The sequence below is a fragment of the Coenobita brevimanus genome, chromosome 32 (genome assembly GCF_032717465.1).
Source record: "Coenobita brevimanus isolate Jiangsu-jjx chromosome 32, ASM3271746v2, whole genome shotgun sequence".
Lineage (NCBI taxonomy): Eukaryota > Metazoa > Arthropoda > Malacostraca > Decapoda > Coenobitidae > Coenobita > Coenobita brevimanus.
The window spans coordinates 1,232,405-1,253,930 of NC_136985.1; the positions used below are offsets into that span (position 1 = coordinate 1,232,405).

Below are 21,526 nucleotides of genomic sequence, written 5' to 3' on the forward strand. Positions count from 1 at the left end.
TTCACAAATTTCCTCTATGTTTCTCCATTAACGTCAAAAACCACAAGCAATTACGAAAATAAATCTGAAAATAAATAAATTAATACACTACACATCCCCTCCTTCAAAACAGATATTGGCACCAGTGTTTGTTGGTTTTGAATTTTTGAAAATCATTTAAAAATCACACTATATGACGGCCGCTTCCAGAGTCAATGTGAGAGAGAGAGAGAGAGAGAGAGAGAGAGGCTTTTATGTGATGGCACTGATACAACTCTTTTCCTCCTCCTCCTCCTCCTCCTCTTCCTCTTCTTCCTTCTCCTCCTCCTCCTCTTCCTCTTCCTCCTCGTCTTTCTCTTCCTCCTCCTCCTCGTCTTCCTCTTCCTCCTCCTCCTATCATATCAGTACCACCACATAAAGGCAGCCATCTTCAAAAAAAATAAGTGACTGTGGAAACGGCGTCGAGGGATCATATTCTAGTGTAACTTTGGGAGATTACTTAACAACCCTCCCTCGGTGGTTCATCCAGGCCCACCTTAAAATATTCATGCATGCAGTTCATCATCATCATCATCAATCTGAACACCTCAGTACCCAGATAAACAGCACACACAAAAATATTAAGGTGATCTAAGGCAGAATAAATCACTGATGAATTGGCGTTAAGACCCTTTATGTCCCCTAGAATAATATATAAAATTTCCTATATAATTACCCTCTATATAAGTACATAATGGTATAGGACTTTTCCACTTATCATTTCAAGGATTCTTTCAATATTTATTCTTAACTGTTCTTATGTTGTTCTTCAAAAAATGGCTTCACAAACATGCATATATTTTCTTCCTTGATATTTTGAGTTCCATGGCATTTCCAAAAATATCTCTGAGTGACGGAAAAATCTGGTAATTATATACGAAGCCTCCAGAAGCACCGCCAACGACCCTGGGTTTAGAATCACGTGTTCCCATGTCGTTCTAAAAAATGGCTTCACACACACACACACACACATATACTTTATTTCTGACTGGTTTTAGTATTTTTCCCTGTGTAGGTCTTCTGAAAATGTATACACGCACATGTGAATTTCTTTTTCCCGTGTACGTGTTCTAAAAAATGTTCCACGCACATGTAAGCTTCTTTTTCCCGTGTGTGTGTGTTCTAAAAATGTACACACACACACATACTGTACGTCTTTTTCCTGTGTATGTGTTCTAATAAATGTTCCGTACACATGTAAGTTTCTTTTCCCTGTGTATGTATTCTAAAAATGTACACACACACATACAGTATACTGTATACATACTTCTTTTTCCTGTGTACATTTAAAAAACGTACACACACACACACATATATATAATTCTCTCAGGGTTACTGTTCATAGTTCTTTCCAATAGTGTGTTCAAATCTCATACTCAGTGTTCACAAGTTCAACAGCTGCTCAAAATTGGCGTTCACATTAAATTCTCCCAAAATTCAAATTCACATATACTTTTCTGTTGTGGTTTTCAAATCTTTTTCAAATTCAAATCAGAGATAACTCAAAAAAACGGTTGTTCTTGCTTTCTCACTATATCTATATATTTTTTTACTTTCAAGGGATTAAATTGCCTCCCATTCTTTTTTGGAAAACTATAAAACACAATCTTCCATCCCATTATTAAGGAAAAAATCTTACGTATGATTATAAAACATCGTAAACAAGAATATTAAATCGTACGCAAAATTATTTGAAAATCATTGTGTGTGATCTGTAAAGTCTTGGTCACACATGAGAGAGAGAGAGAGAGAGAGAATACCTTTATGTGGTGGCACTGATATAATTACTACTACTATTACTACTACTACTCCTTCTCCTCCTACTACTGTACTATCAGAAAGAGAGAGAGAGAGAGAGAGAGAGAGAGAGAGAGAGAGAGAGAGAGAGAGAGAGAGAGAGAGAGAGAGAGAGAGAGAGAGAGAGAAAGAGAGAGAGAGAGAGAGAGAGAGAAAGAAACTTTCATACACCCATCAACTCAATCTTGTAAACAAATATTAAACAAACTCCATTACACAATCATATAACAAACACCCACACACCACCACAAAACAATAAACGAAAATAAAAAAACACAAACGTAAACAAACACGAACCCTCTCTTTCAATTTCAAAAACCGTAACCCTAGAGTCAAACGTATCTCAGTGAAATCTTTTGAAAAATCACCTAATTCTCCCATACTCAGGGCCTAAATATCCAGTGCGTTTGTTGGTATATTTCGATGTTTTTTTACATACAGTACACCCTCGATATACCAAATGAGGTCACTGAGTGTGACCTCAGGGATAAGGGACTGAATAGGGAGGCTGCCAGAGATCAAGCAGCATGGAGAGCCGCCATTAGGTGACCAGGGCCGACACATGCAAGCACGCACTGGAGCCTTCAAAAACGAAATCAAAGGAATGACCACCTTGAGATGGCCAAACGATGTGTTCATTTAACGAGCTTTGTTCGGTGAAAGAATGGACGCACAGCAAACACAGACCAGCGTGGCATCCCTACACACACACATACACACACACACACACACACACACACACAATGCAGCATCAGTCTCTAGGTGACCACGATGGTGAGACGAGCCACAAACAGAGCATATATTGAGAAAAAGCGCCATTTAGACACAGCTGTATGGCTCTGTGTGGGAGTGTACAACCAAACGATGCTCTACGTTTAACGATCTTTGTTCGGTAAAAGCCACGATGCCGGGGAAATCACTGAACAGCATGGCGTATGGCTTTAACCAATTATCAACTTTAACAACGAGCGCCTGGAGCCAATTATGTCGTTATATCGAGAGTGTACTGTATCCAAATGTTCCCTGATATATTTAAATCTTTCTGGGTATATATGTAAGTGTCTGAGTTTTTCTCGACACAATTCTTCACCTGTTTTCTTGTTTCTTTGCATCATTTGTCTTCATACACTGCCATCTTGCTTCATACTCATCTATTTCCTCGTTTCATTGCATCATTTGTCTTCATACCCTGCCATCTTCCTTCATATTCATCTATTTCCTCGTTTCATTGCATCATTTGTCTTCATACACTGCCATCTTCCTTCATATTCATCTATTTCCTCGTTTCATTGCATCATTTGTCTTCATACACTGCCATCTTGCTTCATATATCTTCCTTTTTCCTCATCTATAATTCCAGTGACTCTTAGTATATGTATATTTGTATTTTCTCTCCATATCCACAGCGCTACGTTTACGATTCTTTCTTTCCAAAATTCTCCACTTCCTTCTTCCCTCCACCATTCATAAAATATATTTGTATGTTTCTGGATATACCCTGATATATTAGTCTGTTTTTTAATATGTGTGTGTAATTCTGACCCTGATATACCTCTGTCTTGCTTATATTCCCAAAATTCTTGATAAAACTGAATACTTCTTGTCAAATATAACTGGTTCAATCCTCCATGTTTTTTGATATACGCACGCTGATATGCTAGTCTGTGTTTGAATATATTTGCATAATTCTCAGCATATCTAAACGCTTCTCCGACAAACAATGTTGCTTTTCTGTTTTTTTATACACTCACACTGCTATACTTCTCTGCGTTTGAATATGTTTGCATAATTTCTGATATATTTACAAGTTTTTTCAATACACGCTCTTTTTGGATATATTCTCACCGATATACCTGTCTGCGTTTGGATATCGTTGCATAATTCTCATGATATTTACAAGTTGCTTTACACGATGCGTCCAAAACCGTCCGCCATCTTGAGGTAACACTTAAACAAGGCACCTGCATTGTTAATTATTTTTACCGGCTACCTGATAAGCTCTGAACGAATGCATAGAGGGAGTTTATGCAGTGGATGGCCTGCTCTCGTCTCACAAGGGCCTTATCTCGTCTCACAAGGGCTTATATCATCTCACGAGGGCTTGATCTAGTCTCACAAGGGCTTTAACTCATCTCACAAGGGCCTTAACTTGACTCAAAAGGACTTACCTCATCTCACAAGGGCTCAACTCATCTCAAAAGGGTTTAACTCATCTCAGAGGGGCTTATCTCGTCTCACAAGGGTTTAATTCGTCTCACAAGGGCCTTAATTCATCTCACAAGGGCTGTAATAACTCCCCCTCACTCGCTTATCTTTGGCCAGTCCACCCCTGACTGTAACGACTTCTTGCTCATTTCATCCTCAGCAACTACTCCTCGTTTGTTTATCTTTACCTCTAACTACCCCTTGCTCGTTTACCCTCGTTTGTTTATCTTTAACTCTTAACTACCCCTTGCTCGTTCACCCTCGTTTGTTTATCTTTAACTCTTAACTACCCCTTGCTCGTTCACCCTCGTTTGTTTATCTTTAACTCTTAACTACCCCTTGCTCGTTCACCCTCGTTTGGACATCAACCGTAAACAATCTGATGGACAATTGGCTGATTTTCCATCCTCACTACTTGAATGAGGTCACGAATGGGTTGACCTGGCTGGATAGTTGTTCATCTTGACTGTAACTATCCCCCTGCTCGTTCATCCTTGCCGGTAACTACCCCTCCCTCGTTTAGACCTGAAATATAGACTAAGGGACATTTTCACTCACCCTTCTTGCCTATACTGAATGATTTGAGGTGATTAGGTGGTTGTTAATCTTTGCCTAACGACACCATCCACTCGTTTACCATCTAACTACCCCTCTGCTCGTTCACCATCCACTCGTTCACTCTCCAACTACCCCTCTGCTCGTTCAGGCTCGCTAAACCTCCACCGTTGAAGGAGCGGGCGCTGCGTTTGGATGTAAGCGCATGTGTTCGTGTCGGAGGTTTGGCGTGCGCCCGTTTGAGATGGGGGGCTGGCGTGGGTTTCTCGGCCGCATGATCTTCCCGCTTGTAATCAAACGGCCGAATCCTTCCTGGTGGGCGAACGCATAGCCAGACCTGATGGACCGTCGTGACCTGGTGGGAGGAAAGAGCCCGGCGTTAACTGAAGGATTATGATTTATACTGGACTTGAGCACACACACACACACACACACACACACACACACACACACACACACTCAAACCCCCAACACACACACACACACACACACACACACACACACACTCAAACTCCCAACACACACACACACACACTCAAACCCCCAACACACACACACACACACACACACTCAAACCCCCAACACACACACACACACACTCAAACCCCCAACACACACACACACACACACACACACTCAAACCCCCAACACACACACACACTCAAACCCCCAACACACACACACACACACACACTCAAACCCCCAACACACACACATTACAACCACATCCACACACCCCTCCACATACACACACCCCTCCCACACATACACACACATTTGGGGTGCGTGGAATGGTGCGTTCTGAGCACTGACTGGCACACACCCACACACACACATACACCCTTCCCACCTGCACACATACACACACACATACACCCCTCCCCCTCCTCCCCCCCACCTTCTGGCCGATGGGGTGCGTGGTAGGGTGCGTTCTGTGCACTGACTGACACACACACACACATACACCCTTCCCACCTGCACACCTAAACACACACACACACACATACACACACAACCCTCCCCCTCCTCCCCCCCACCTTCTGGCCGATGGGGTGCGTGGTATGGTGCGTTCTGTGCGTTGACTGGCCAGTTTCGCATCCTGGCGCTGCTTGAAACGCACTTTATCAGAGAGTGTGGGGTGGACGTCGACCCAGTAAAACCTCCACGCCATGACAGGCAGCATGAGGATGACGATGGTGAGGAGGGATGTGAAGTAAAACATTGGCTCCCCCATGGCCTGAGGAAGAGATGGTTATTATTATTATTATTATTACTACTACTACTAGTTACTTGAGAGGGGCATGTGGAGTGACGTGGAGGGACAAGTTGACGAATGAAGAAGTGAAGGAACGTTGTGGTGTGGATGTGGATGTGGTTGAGAAGATTAGGAGAAATACACTGAGGTGGTTTGGACATGTGAAGAGAATGGAGAATGAAAGACTGACTAAGAGGGTGTATGTAGGTGAGGTGGAGGGAGGGAGAGGGAGGGGTAGACCGAGGATGAGGTGGAGGGATGGAGTTGAGAGGTATATGAGGGAGGGGGGGGTGAGTTGGGGGGAGGGTAGTCAAATGGTGGGTGACAGAGCGACTTGGAGGCGTTTTGTCTGCGGCCACCCTTTGCGGGATTAGGCCGTCGGGCTATAGATAGATAGATAGATTATTACTACTACTACTACTACTAATAATAATAATAATACGACGATGGTGAGGAGAGACGTGAAGTAAAACATTGGCTCTCCCATGGCCAGGAAATTGAGTTATTATTATTATTATTATTATTATTATTATTATTACTACTACTACTACTACTATTGTCCATCCATCCATCCTCCAATCCTGTGTTGCCCCATGAGGAGCGTAGGAGGCCGGGGCTAGGCAAGTTGGTGCTGACATTTAAGATGAGAGTGACCAGCCTCACTCATCCCTGAGTGGCATTACGTGAGCAATAAACCCCAACCATCCCTTGGATATAAACCTGCACCGGCTCAATCCGATTGGAGCGCCTTAATTACCCACTAGTTACTACTACTACTACTACTACTACTACTGTTGCTGCTGCTGCTGCAACTACTACTACTATTATTATTATTAATATTGATAGTACTACTGTTGGTACTACAACTACTACTACTACTACCACTATTATTATTATTATTATTATTACTATTATTATTATTATTATTACAGTACTATTATTCAATATCATTCATCATTATCATAGCTCATACTTACAGACAGGACAAGGTATGACAGAAAAAATATTGCTCTCCCTCCCTCCCTCCCTCCCTCTCTCTCTCTCTCTCTCTCTCTCTCTCACCTTGGCCAGGGCGCCCACATAGTCCCCCAGCAGCACATAGTTATAGAAGTACTGTAGCAGCAGGTAGAAGATGAGGGAGCCCCAGATGGTGATGTGGTTGAAGAGGGTCCAGTACGATGTGTCCAGGCAGATCTGTGGACGGCAAGAACGGAAATTATATATCTATCTGTCTATCTATCTGGCTGGCTGTCTGTCTATCTGGCTGGCTGTCTTTCTCTGTTTCTGCCTGTCTTTCTCTATTTGTCTGTCTATCTGTTTGTCTGCAGTATATATTTCCTAGTAATACAATACACATATCCTAGTACTATACATTTCCCAGTACAGTACCAGTGCTGGACAAACAACTTATGGGAAAAATGAACAGTGTCAGATAAGCCTTGAAAAAGTCACCCAAAATTCACCTTAACTACATTTTGACACAACTGAGATTTTACCAGCCTTTATGGTGATGGGCTTTGGGGGGGAAGGGGGAGGGGTTTGCCAGCTGTAGGAGGTGCTACTGACCCCCTGGAGGGCTTGGAGGGGAAGAGGGAGGGGTTTCCCAGGCTGTAGGAGGTGCTACTCACCCCCTGGAGGGCTTTGGGGGGAAGGGGAGGGGTTTGCAGGCTGCAGGGGGTGCTACTGACCCCCTGGAGGGCTTTGGGGGGAAGGGGGAGGGGTTTCCCAGGCTGTAGGAGGTCCTGCTGACCCCCTGGAGGGCCTTCAGGATCCTGAGGAGGCGTCTCTGCCTCAACCTGCCTCATAAATCCCTCACAGTCACACACTGACATCATGGTCTTTGTCACCAGGGGGAAGTGCAACACTGCAATGTGACTGGCGCACGACACCAGTCACCAGGAAGGTGTACTGGACTGGTGTGGCAGTACTAGGGTGTACTGGACTGGTGTGGCAGTACTAGGGTGTACTGGACTGGTGTGGCAGTACTAGCCAAACGTTCTTTGGTGTTGACCATCTTCCCACACACGCGTGGGTAGTGGTACTGGACACAGCACGTCAGTACTAGACAAGAACTCCTCGGATGTGGCCCACTTTGCACGGCCAATCCGTACCAGCCCAACAGATCCGTATTACAGTAATAAATTTTTTTTTTTTCAACCGTACTGGACAAGAACAGTATTGGACAAATGCGTACTGGACACGAGGGTACTGTACTACACATTTCCTAGTACCGTACATTTCCTAGTAATAAACATTTCCTAGTACTGTGAGAGGCAGACTGAAAAAGACCTGGGACGAGGTGACAGAGTGTGACCTCAGGAATAAGGCACTGAATAGGGAGGCTGCCAGAGATCAAGCAGTGTGGAGAGCCGCCATTAGGTGACCACGGCTTATGTATGTGGTTGCCTTTATAAACACTACATACACTGAGGTGGTTTGGCCATGTGGAGAGGATGGAGGGTGAGAGACTGAGGAGGAGAGTGTATGTGAGTGAGGTGGAGGGGGGAAGAGGGAAGGGGAGGCTGAGGATGAGATGGAGGGATGGGGTGGAGAGGTATATGAGAGAGGGGTGGTGTGAGTTGGGAGCAGGGCAGTGAAATGGCAGGGGACAGGGTGACATGGAGGCGATTTGTTTGTGGCCACCCCAAACGGGATTGAGGCGTCTGGCAATAGATAGATACAGATAGACATACGTGTGCGCATCAGAACGCGTACATACCTGCATGGTAACAACAATAACAAGTATGGTAGCAACGACACTACCAAACGTTTGCTGGTCCGCCATGCTCCGTCCCTCCTGGTCCATTCCATTGTAGTACGCACCTGGGGGGACACATTAACCGTCAGTTCAGGGAGGGGGAGGCCGAGGATGAGATGGAGGGATGGGGTGGAGAGGTATATGAGAGACTGATGAGGAGAGTGTATGTGAGTGAGTTGGAGGGGGAGGCCAAGGATGAGATGGAGGGACTGAGTGGAGAGGTATATGAGAGACTGATGAGGAGAGTGTATGTGAGTGAGGTGGAGGGGGAGGCCCAGGATGAGATGGAGGGATGGAGTGGAGAGGTATATGCGAGACTGATGAGGAGAGTGTGTGTGAGTGAGGTGGATGGGGGAGAGGGAGGGGGAGGCCAAGGATGAGATGGAGGGATGGAGTGGAGAGGTATATGAGAGACTGATGAGGAGAGTGTATGTGAGTGAGGTGGAGGGGGGAGAGGGAGGGGGAGGCCAAGGATGAGATGGAGGGATGGAGTGGAGAGGTATATGAGAGAGGGGGGTGTGAGCTGGAAGCAGGGCAGTGAAATGGCAGGGGACAGGGTGACATGGAGGCGATTTGTTTGTGTCCACCCCTTACAGGATTAAGGCGTCTGGCAATAGATAGATAGATAGATAGACAGATCAGGAAAATACTTATGAAAAAAGGGGAAATATTAAATTCTACAGATTTACACTGGGATAATATTGAGTTAAATGATGGCAAATGCAAGTGGGTTGGTGGAGGGTTAGTGCCCCTCCCCTTAAAACAACTAACTCAAAGACGAACCCCCACCCCTTATGGGATTATGGCTGGATAGATTGACAGACTGATAGATAAACTGACATATACAAAAACAGATAGATACTCTACATAGATAGATAAATAGATTTTTGCCCAATATCATACAGTACTCTTAATAGGAGAAATACACTGAGGTGGTTTAGACATGTGGAGAGAATGGAGAATGAAAGACTGACTAAGAGGGTGTATGTAGGTGAGGTGGAGGGAGGGAGAGGGAGAGGTAGACCGAGGATGAGGTGGAGGGATGGAGTTGAGAGGTATATGAGGGAGGGGGGAGTGAGTTGGGGGGAGGGTAGTCAAATGGTGGGTGACAGAGCGACTTGGAGGCGTTTTGTCTGAGGTCACCCTTTGCGGGATTAGGGCGTCGGGCTATAGATAGATAGACAGATAGACTCTTAATATTACTTAGCGGTGTAAAAATTATACTGAAGTGCTAAACATTCAAAATTTGTGTTTACTGGATAGATAGATGGATAGATAGATAGACAGATATTTGCCCTACATCAGAATACACATCTCTGTTACGATTGAACACGAATAACACTCAACACTGTTATAATTATGAACAAGAACTGATTTACTGGTGAACAAATGTGCCAACACTTACACACACACACAGATTATTGTGCTGGTATTATTCTTGGCTATGGAAGCTCCCTAACACCTCTTCCTTAGTGATTTATTCTTGGATATGGCTGGTTAATATCCTTTTGTATGTTATTTATGCAGAGTATGGCGATATTGGAAGGATTTATGTAACACAGAAGAGGACAGTAAGGTGTAATAAGCAAAATAAATCACTTAGGAAACGGTGTTAGGCAATATTGGAAGCATTTATGTAAGACAGAAGAGGACAGTAAGGTGTAATAAACAAACTAAATCACTTACGAAAAGAAGTTAGGTGATACTGGAAGGATTTATGTAACACAGAAGAGGACAGTAAGGTGTAATAAACAAAATAAATCACTTAGGAAAAGGTGTTAGGCGATATTGGAAGGATTTATGTAACACAGAGGAGGACAGTAAGGTGTAACAAACAAAATAAATCACTTAGGAAAAGGTGTTAGGTGATACTAGAAGGATTTATGTAACACAGAAGAGGACAGTAAGGTGTAACAAACAAAATAAATCACTTAGGAAAAGGTGTTAGGCGATATTGGAAGGATTTATGTAACACAGAGGAGGACAGTAAGGTGTAATAAACAAAATAAATCACTTAGGAAAAGGTGTTAGGTGATATTGGAAGGATTTATGTAACACAGAAGAGGACAGTAAGGTGTAATAAACAAAATAAATCACTTAGGAAAAGGTGTTAGGCGATATTGGAAGGATTTATGTAACACAGAGGAGGACAGTAAGGTGTAATAAACAAAATAAATCACTTGTGAAAAGGTGTTAGGTGATATTGAAAGGATTTATGTAACACAGAAGAGGACAGTAAGGTGTAATAAACAAAATAAATCACTTGGGAAAAGGTGTTAGACGATATTGGAAGGATTTATGTAACAAAATGGCAAGGTGTCATATGGAAGATAAATTGCTTAGGAGAAGGTGTTAGGGAGCTTCCTTATCCAAAAAAATTGCAGTGAAACACAACCATGAGTCACTTACCACCATAAGTTGTTCATCATCATCATCATCATCACCACCACCATCACATATCCTCTTTCCTCTACACTTCCTCCTCCTCCTCATCATCATCATCTCACAGACACTCTCTCTTTCTCTCTCTCCCTCTCTCTCTCTCTCTTCCACATCTCCCCCACACCACATAACACCCACAAGAATACAACCCTCTCTCTTCCTCTCTCTCTCTCTCTCTCTCTCTCTCTCTCCCTCTCTCTCTCTCTCTCTCTCTCTCCCTCCCTCCCTCTCTCTCTCTCTCTCTCTCTCTCTCTCCCTCTCTCTCTCTCTAGCTCACCCAGAACTTACCAAACGGAGCTCTCTCTCTGCTCTCTCCCCCCCCCCTCTCTCTCTCTCTCTCTCTCTTTCTCCCTCTCCCTCTCTCTCTCTCTCTCACCCAGAACTTACCAAATCGATGAAGAACAGGAGAACTCACCAAAGGGGATGAAGAACAGGACGCAGGAGGTGACGAACCCATGCACAGCAGATCGGAAAAACTCTCTCTTATTAAACAACGCGTTCTTGAGGCCTGGCGTGTACAGTTTGGGGTAGGCGATGGAGTTTTTATCGTTGACGTCTTGCTCGAAGATGCCGAGGGCCAGGACGGGCATCGATGTGTAGAACAGATTGTATACCGAGATAAACATGGGGTCAAAGAGTGTCTGTGCCGGGGAGAGACAGACAGACACAGGTGATGGTGGCGTGGGGTGGATGAACACGCTGGCATAAACGGGGACCTGATATATGGCTGAATGATCTTCATTTGATCTTAATTATCTCTCTGTTCTTCTGTTATCTGTCTATCTATCTATCTATTGCCAGACGTCTTAATCCCGTAAGGGGTGGCCACAAACAAACTGCCTCCATGTCACCCTGTCCCCTGCCATTTCACTGCCCTGCTCCCAGCTCACACCCCCCTCTCTCATATACCTCTCCACTCCATCCCTCCATCTCATCCTTGGCCTCCTCCTCCCTCTTCCCCCCTCCACCTCACTCACATACACTCTCCTCGTCAGTCTCTCATATACCTCTCCACTCCATCCCTCCATCTCATCCTTGGCCTCCCCCTCCCTCTCCCCCCTCCACCTCACTCACATGCACTCTCCTCGTCAGTCTCTCATATACCTCTCCACTCCATCCCTCCATCTCATCCTTGGCCTCTCCCTCCCTCTCCCTCCCTCCACCTCACTCACATGCACTCTCCTCATCAGTCTCTCATATACCTCTCCACCCCATCCCTCCATCTCATCCTTGGCCTTCCCCTCCCTCTCCCCCCTCCACCTCATTCACATGCACTCTCCTCGTCAGTCTCTCATATACCTCTCCACTCCATCCCTCCATCTCATCCTTGGCCTCTCCCTCCCTCTCCCCCCTCCACCTCACTCACATGCACTCTCCTCGTCAGTCTCTCATATACCTCTCCACTCCATCCCTCCATCTCATCCTTGGCCTCTCCCTCCCTCTCCCTCCCTCCACCTCACTCACATGCACTCTCCTCGTCAGTCTCTCATATACCTCTCCACTCCATCCCTCCATCTCATCCTTGGCCTCTCCCTCCCTCCACCTCACTCACATGCACTCTCCTCATCAGTCTCTCATATACCTCTCCACCCCATCCCTCCATCTCATCCTTGGCCTATAACCAAACCATACGTGCTGCCTACGTGTCAACAAGTGGGTTGGTGGAGGGTTAGTGCCCCTCCCCGTAAAACAACTAACTCAAAGACAAACCCCCACCCCTTACCCGATTATGGCGTCTGGCAATAGATAGATAGATAGATAGACATAAAACACCTAACTCAAACACACACACACACACCCCTTACCCAATTATGGCGTCTGGCAATTGATAGATAGACAGATAGATAGAGAAGTGTTGCCATATATCAGTTCCCCATTAATGCAGCAGTGAATAAATGGCATCCAGTCTTGCCAGATCAAGTGTATTTACAAAACAAACACCTCGGCTCACTTCCGTCTTATAAACAAACCACACGGCATCGGAAACTCATAATCAAACGGTCAAACGTACAGCTGAGCAATTTTAGTTCCATCCGATGAGTGAATGGTAGCAAATCATACTCAAGTCAGCCTCCCTACGAGTTATAAGGTCACACTCTATGACCTCGTTTCCCTTTTTGGTCTGGCTTTCACATCAGGGGTCAGACTGTGAGAGGCAGACCAAAAAAAGACCTGGGATGAGGTCATAGAGTGTGACCTCAGGGATAAGGCACTGAATAGGGTGGCTGCCAGAGATTGAGCAGCATGGAGAGAATGTGGCCTCAAGAATAAGGCACTGAATAGGGAAGCTACCAGAGATCAAGCAGCATGGACAGAGTGTGACCTTAGGGATAAGAGACTGAATAGGGAGGTTGCCAGAGATTGAGCTGCATGAAGAGTGTGACCTAAAGACACCGAATAGGGAGGCTGCCAGAGATCAAGCAGCATGGAGAGCCACCATTAGGTGACCAAGATCAACAGATAGCATGCTGAGGCTTCATAAACAACATGACAATCTCTTCAAAATCAAAACTACTGTATTTCAAAATTATGCCAAATTAATCATTCTTTTACATATATATATTATCTAGGACGAGGAAGTGAGCCGAGGATAACAGATTTGAATGTGAATAAACAAACGAGCATTTAAAACACCTCCAAACTGCAGTGACTGAGTGGTGACCTGAAATAAAACGTTTAAATCATACATAAACATCATAAAAAAACATTGCTTGTTCAATACGGACATCGTGAGTGGTGTTTACATCGATTATACATACGCAGGCACCGTTTTCCGTGCATCAGTTGGTGAAACTCCATATTTGAAAATTTGAAAAAGAGATCAGGTGCTGTGTGGATATATATAAACATCAGATACACATATATACACGCATGTCCTCCTATCCACATATATCAACCCCATCAATATCTTTTATATATTATTCCTGCTGGCTTTATTATGCTTTATATGCTTTATTTAACACAGGAGAGACTAGAATTGGAAAGAGTGTGTTAGAGAGTGACCCTGCCATGCTGCCTGGCTGTACACACGTCCCTCAACTCCCTCCCTATCCCCCAAAAGGACGATGGTGGACTGCAGGAAGAGGGCAACTTCAGCCTGCAGTCCACGGGGTTCACTTCCTGATGAGTCTGGAGCTTCTACAACCTTTTTTTTCTAAAGCAAGGAAGAAGGAACCCAAGGCCAGAAGCCTGTAAATTTTTCCCTCCAAGAAAAAACAAAAACAAGATAAGAGAGAGACAAATTTAAGATGTGTTCATTTTGAGATGCCTGGACACACTGCATTTGAAAGACTGGAGATCATAGGCAGCAGGAAATACAGACAGAGGGAGACAGTTCCAGAGTTGACCTGTTGCATACATGAAGGACTGGGAGTATTGGTTAACTTACCTCCTACCTATGTACCTACACTGGAGATCATAGGCAGTAGGAAATACAGAGGGAGACAGTTCCAAAGTTGACCTGTTGCATACATGAAGGACTGGGAGGGTTAACTCTTGCATTAGAGAGTTGGATAGAAAAGGGGTGAGAGTTTGTTACTAGACGGGTGCTGAATGTCCGCTATTAAGGGGAAGGGTACATGAAGGACTGGGAGTAACGGTTAACTCTTTGAAATTATAGCGCTCTCCTCAATTTTAAAAGCCATCTACAGCAACAAGAATAACATACCCAAGACACCCACTGGCTATGGGGTCGGTGAAATAATCGGAAATCCTCAACGTCTCATTTGAATTTGAATTTGTACAACACTGGACAAGAATTCAAAACACACGCCAAACGGTGATGGTGAGGCAGTGGCAAACGGGACTTTACACAGGTGGGTGCGTCTGGTTTGCAGGCGGGGCACCCAGATGGTTCAAATTTGTGTCGGTGATCACAACAGATAGATAAATAGATAGATAACACTTTGCCTCACACACTCACTGCATCAACTGCGTACACGGCATACAAAAACGATCCTTGTTTCTCCATTTTTAAATATTGAAATACTGGATTAAATTCTGAAAACTTGCTGATAGTTTTACATATGCACATGATTTATTTTTATTATTATTATTATTATTATTATTATTATTATATATTTTTTTAACAGATGACCAAAGGAAAGAACCTATCATGTAAAATAAAAAAAATAAATAATTGATGTGATGTCAATCTTATTATCGTTACATGAAATTATGAGGTATATGAAAGACTAACTAGGAGAGTGTGTGAGTGAGATGGAGGGGGAGACTAAGGATGAGATGGAAGGATGGAGTGGAGAGGTATGTGAGAGACTAACTAGGAGAGTGTGTGAGTGAGGTGGAGGGGGAGACTAAGGATGAGATGGAAGGATGGAGTGGAGAGGTATGTGAGAGACTAACTAGGAGAGTGTATGTGAGTGAGGTGGAGGGGGGTGATGGAGGGGGAGGCCAAGGATGAGAGGGAAGGATGGAGTGGAGAGGTATAAGAGAGAGGGGGGTGTAAGTTGGGGAGAGGGCAGTGAAATGGCAGGGGACAAGGTGACATGGAGATGATTTATTTGTGGCCACCCCTTATGGGATTAAGGTGTCTGGCTATAGATAGATAGATAGATAGATAGATAGATAGATAGACAGATACAGTAGATGGATATATAGATAGATAGATAAATAGATATGTTATTCTTTGTAAGGGTACAGCAAATCATACCAGTGAAATCATCATATTCAAGGATCGCTTCTGTAGGCACCATACACCAGTGCCATACAGTGCCACAGTGAGGCTACGGTGAGGCTCGGCACTGACTCACCATACGGGATAAACAATATGAGGAAGGAGGTGACGGCCCCATGCAGCGCACTCCACATAAACACTCGCTTATTGAAAAACATGTTGGAATGCCCTGGGGTGTAGAGTTTGGGGTATCGGAGGCTATAGTAATCGTCGACGTCTTGATCTAGCACGCCAAGACACAGCACCGGCAGCGACGTGTAACACAGATTATACATCGAGATAAAGAACGGGTCAAAGACAGTCTGGAAGAAAGACGCAGAACGAGGATGAGAAAGAATTTGACTTGAAAATGTGAGATATGGGGAGGATGAGATTAAACATGTACACTACAAGCAAAGAGATGAGAGAGAGGGAGAGAGAGAGAGAGAGAAAGAGGGAGGGAGGGAGGGAGGGAGGGAGGGAGGGAGGGAGGGAGGGAGGGAGGGAGGGAGGGAGGGAGGGAGGGAGAGAGAGAGAGAGAGAGAGAGACAGACAGACAGCCAGAGAGAGAGAGAGACAGAGAGAGAGAGAGAGACAGACAGACAGAGACACAGAGAGAGATACAGAATTTCTCTAAAATGTGAGAGAAACATGGGAAGGATGGGCAGGATTATTATTAAAAGAAGTGATAAACAATGTACAGTTTTAAATTTCATCAGTCACTCTGCACTGCCATCCATTCAATCAAAAATTAGTGAATATAAGGACAATTCTGTGCCTTCATCATATCATAATAAATAAAATGTGTATCATGCTGAGAAATAAGTAAAATGAATAATGTAAGGCAATGACATATTTAAAGTTAACAGTTAGATATGTTTCCCTCTTTAAATTTCAAACACAGATGCTCAAGTTTCAAAGACCAGTTTAGGATAGTTCTTGTGACCAATACACTCTTATTTTCAAATGTGATAGAGTAACAATATGGCCGCCACAACAATACATTTATTCTTAGTAATGTTACCCAACTGGCGGCAGAAGCAACGCCATTCTTCCTTGTATTTCTTGTCTTTTGTAACGATATAAGGAAGAGTGTGTGTATTATCACTGACGGAAATATTCTTAGGCTGACTCTACACTACATGCAAAAACACAGATATATAGACAGATAGACAGACAGACAGATATAGATAGAAAGATACATAGATAGACAGAATGAGATAAACAGATAGACAGTGAGAGAGAAATACAGAGAGACAGACAGGTAGAGAGGGAGCAGGCAAAGGTATCATTTTTTTTCTATATTTAAATGAGGTTTGACTATACTCCTTTCACCTTATCTTGGCCCAGATTTTCGTCTTTTTGCAGCTTATTTCATGTAGCTCAGTGGCAGAAAAAGACAATACTATGGCTCTACATCCTTTCCATAGCACTTCTTTGTGACTAGCATCATTAGAAAGACAATACTACGGCTCTACATCCTTTCCATAGAACTTCTTTGCAATACTATGGCTCTACATCCTTCCCACAGCACTTCTTCGTGACTAGCATCATTACAAAGACTATACAATGGCTCTACATTCTTCCCACAGCACTTCTTCATCACTAGCATCATGACAAAGACAATTCTATGGCTCTACATCCTTTCCACAGCACTTCTTCATGACTAGCATCAGTTCCTAACCTAAATCTTAAACCGACACACATTTTAAAATTTCAAATACCATACCTGGGCAGAGAACGCCACGAAGAACGCAAACCAGAAGTGGCAGAGCGTAAAGGCGAAGTTCTTGTAGAAGAAGTAGCGTAGGAACTTACACATCCGGTAGTACGACCATCTCCCGTGCACCAGTAGCAGCCGCTCCAAAAATTTGAATTGGGAGACGGAATAATCGGATGCCAATACCGCCTGCAGCCCCTCCTGCCCCGATATGCCGACCCCTATGTGTGCCGCTGTGGGGGAGACAGGGGTGGTGGTGGTGGTGATTGTAGTAGCAGTAGTAGTAGTAGTAGTAGTAGTAGTAGCAGTAGTAGTAGTAGTAGTAGTAGTAGTAGTAGTAGTAGTGGTGGTGGTGGTCATTATAGTTGCACTTGTAATAGTTGTGGTAAAAGTAGTAATAATTGAGGTGGTTTGGCCATGTGGAGAGGATGGAGGGTGAAAGACTGACGAAGAGAGTGTATGTGAGTGAGGTGGAGGGTGGAAGAGGGAGGGGGAGACCGAGGATGAGATGGAGGGATGGGGTGGAGAGGTATATGAGAGAGGGGTGTGTGAGTTGGGAGCAGGGTAGTGAAATGGCGGGGGACAGGGCGACTTGGAGGCGATTTGTTTGTGGCCACCCCAAACGGGATTGAGGCGTCTGGCAATAGATAGATAGATAGATAGTAGTAGTAGCAGAGTAGTAGTAGTTGTGGTGGTGGTAGTAGCAGTAGTTATAGTAGTAGTAGTACCGTATTGCATTATTATTATTATTATTTTTATTATTATTATTATTATTATTATTATTATTATTATCATTATCATCATCATAACCACTGCCCTCATTTCCTAATCATCATCATCCAGTAAGGTAAAATGGAGTAATATGTAAAATAAATTAGTAACAAGAAAGTGCTAAGGAACTTTTTGGTCACTCAGAATACAGCTATAAGTAAGAAAATTCTCTCTCTCTCTCTCTCTCTCTGCAATGAGGAATGAACCATTTTTTTTTTTATTCAAGGAAGGAAGAACCCAAGGCCGAGTCATCCTACTTTTGATCATGGAGACGTCGTTAGCGCCATCGCCAACGGCCAGAGTAACGGCCTTCTTATACCTCTTCACTAAATCCACAACCATCGCTTTCTGTAGTGGTGTGACGCGACAGCATATGACTGCCTTACCTGGGGGAGAGAGAGAGAGAAGATGTTAACGCAGAGGAAGGATGGGACTGGAGTGTATTGGTGTTGTGATGAGGAGGGGGAGGCCGAGGATGAGATGCAGGGATGGAGTGGAGAGGTATATGAGAGAGGGGGGTGTAAGCTGGGAGCAGGGCAGTGAAATGGCGGGGGACAGGGCGACATGGAGGCGATTTGTTTGTGGCCACCCCTTATGGGATTAAGGCATCTGGCAATAGACAGATAGATAGATAAATGAGGAGGGGTAGATTGAGATGGTTTATGATAAGGAGGGGTAGACTGAGATGGTTTGTGATGAGGAGGGGTAGATTGAGATGGTTTGTGATGAGGAGGGGTAGACTGAGATGGTTTGTGATGAGGAGGGGTAGACTGAGATGGTTTGTAATGAGGAGGGGTAGACTGAGATGGTTTGTGATGAGGAGGGGTAGACTAAGATGGTTTGTGATGAGGAGGGGTAGACTGAGATGGTTTGTGATGAGGAGGGGTAGACTGAGATGGTTTGTGATGAGGAGGGGTAGACTGAGATGGTTTGTGATGAGGAGGGGTAGACTGAGATGGTTTGTGATGAGGAGGGGTAGACTGAGATGGTTTGTGATGAGGAGGGGTAGACTGAGATGGTTTGGGCATGTGGAGAGGATGGAGGATGACAGTTGGGTGTGGAGGGTGAGAAGTGTGAACGCTGGGGGTGGGGTTGTGAGAGGCAGACTGATAAAGACCTGGGATGAGGTCATAGAGTGTGACCTCAGGGATAAGACACTGAATAGGGAGGCTGCCAGAGATCAAGCAGCATGGAGAGCCGCCATTAGGTGACCAAGACAAACATACTGACTTTACACTTACACACTACACATCTACACACTTACACAATACACACTTACACACCTCATACTTACACACTTACACACTAATACTTACAGCAGCTGGCCACCTCAAGGAAGAGTTGCTCGTACTTGGCGTTCAGTGCAAAGACGAGAGAGTGGCCGTTTATGACAAGCGCGAAGCCTGCGTTTTGATCTCCGGCCTCGCTTAGTGTGTCTCCGCCGAGGCCCTCATCGCTGGAAAAACGTAAACAAAACACCCTGTACTGCCGTCGGTTATGGAAGCGCCCTAACACCTCTTCCTGAGTGATTTATTTTTTATTCTGTTCTGTTACTATATATTAAAGAGACAGGAAAGATGGGAGAAACAGGAAGAGAGGAGGACAGGCACAGAAAAAGAATGATAAAGGCTAAGGAAGAAGTAGGCAGCACTACATCAAGTGAGTGGATGATGGTGAGAAATAGGAAGAGAAGAGGACAGGCACAGAAAAAGAATGATAAAGGCTAAGGAAGAAGTAGGCAGCACTACATCAAGTGAGTGGATGATGGTAAGAAATAGGAAGAGAGGAGGACAGGCACAGAAAAAGAATGATAAAGGCTAAGGAAGAAGTAGGCAGCACTACATCAAGTGAGTGGATGATGGTGAGAAATAGGAAGAGAGGAGGACAGGCACAGAAAAAGAATGATAAAGGCTAAGGAAGAAGTAGGCAGCACTACATCAAGTGAGTGGATGATGGTAAGAAATAGGAAGAGAGGAGGACAGGCACAGAAAAAGAATGATAAAGGCTAAGGAAGAAGTAGGCAGCACTACATCAAGTGAGTGGATGATGGTGAGAAATAGGAAGAGAGGAGGACAGACACAGAAAAAGAATGATAAAGGCTAAGGAAGAAGTAGGCAGCACTACATCAAGTGAGTGGATGATGGTGAGAAATAGGAAGAGAGGAGGACAGGCACAGAAAAAGAATAATAAAGGCTAAGGAAGAAGTAGGCAGCACTACATCAAGTGAGTGGATGATGGTAAGAAATAGGAAGAGAGGAGGACAGACACAGAAAAAGAATGATAAAGGCTAAGGAAGAAGTAGGCAGCACTACATCAAGTGAGTGGATGATGGTGAGAAATAGGAAGAGAGGAGGACAGGCACAGAAAAAGAATGATAAAGGCTAAGGAAGAAGTAGGCAGCACTACATCAAGTGAGTGGATGATGGTGAGAAATAGGAAGAGAGGAGGACAGGCACAGAAAAAGAATGATAAAGGCTAAGGAAGAAGTAGGCAGCACTACATCAAGTGAGTGGATGATGGTGAGAAATAGGAAGAGAGGAGGACAGGCACAGAAAAAGAATGATAAAGGCTAAGGAAGAAGTAGGCAGCACTACATCAAGTGAGTGGATGATGGTAAGAAATAGGAAGAGAGGAGGACAGGCACAGAAAAAGAATGATAAAGGCTAAGGAAGAAGTAGGCAGCACTACATCAAGTGAGTGGATGATGGTAAGAAATAGGAAGAGAGGAGGACAGGCACAGAAAAAGAATGATACAGGCTAAGGAAGAAGTAGGCAGCACTACATCAAGTGAGTGGATGATGGTGAGAAATAGGAAGAGAGGAGGACAGGCACAGAAAAAGAATGACAAAGGTGAAGGAAGGAAGACAGACAGATAAATAGATATAGATAGACAGATAGATAGACAGATAAATAGATATAGATAGATAGACAGATAGATAGATAGATAGACAGATAGATAGATAGATAGATACACACCTAAATGTCACCACAGATAGACTGGTCTGGGTGAGGGATGTTGATGTAATGCTTCTTAATTGCTCTCGAAATTTTTGCAACTGATCCTCCACCTCGACCGCACTCTGGCCGTCGATGATGAAGACGTCAACCATATCGTCCGTCAGGAGCTGCGGAAAACATGTAGACATCAATATAAACACTGTCTATCTATCTATCTATCTATCTCTAGCCTGACGTCCTAATCCCGCAAAGGGTGGCCGCAGACAAACTGCCTCCAGGTCGCTCTGTCACCCACCATTTCACTGCCCTCCCTCCAACTCACTCCCCCCTTCCCGGAAAACATGCAGACATCAATATAAACACTGTCTATCTATC

General features: G+C 44.3%; 1 protein-coding gene across 1 annotated transcript in view; it reads right to left on the bottom strand.

The window, feature by feature from the left end:
* Positions 1-4,731: 4,731 nt before the first annotated feature.
* ATP8B (ATPase phospholipid transporting 8B) overlaps positions 4,732-21,526 on the bottom strand; it is a 66,675-nt gene continuing 49,880 nt past the window's right edge. The window contains exons 20-28 of the mRNA XM_080269183.1: positions 21,170-21,318; positions 19,510-19,673; positions 18,451-18,579; positions 17,432-17,655; positions 11,446-11,671; positions 8,550-8,653; positions 6,893-7,024; positions 5,613-5,812; positions 4,732-4,930 (exon numbers count right to left, since the gene is read on the bottom strand). Coding sequence (XP_080125309.1) covers positions 4,732-4,930; positions 5,613-5,812; positions 6,893-7,024; positions 8,550-8,653; positions 11,446-11,671; positions 17,432-17,655; positions 18,451-18,579; positions 19,510-19,673; positions 21,170-21,318 — 1,527 coding nt within the window. The remainder of the gene's footprint in view (positions 4,931-5,612; positions 5,813-6,892; positions 7,025-8,549; positions 8,654-11,445; positions 11,672-17,431; positions 17,656-18,450; positions 18,580-19,509; positions 19,674-21,169; positions 21,319-21,526) is intronic.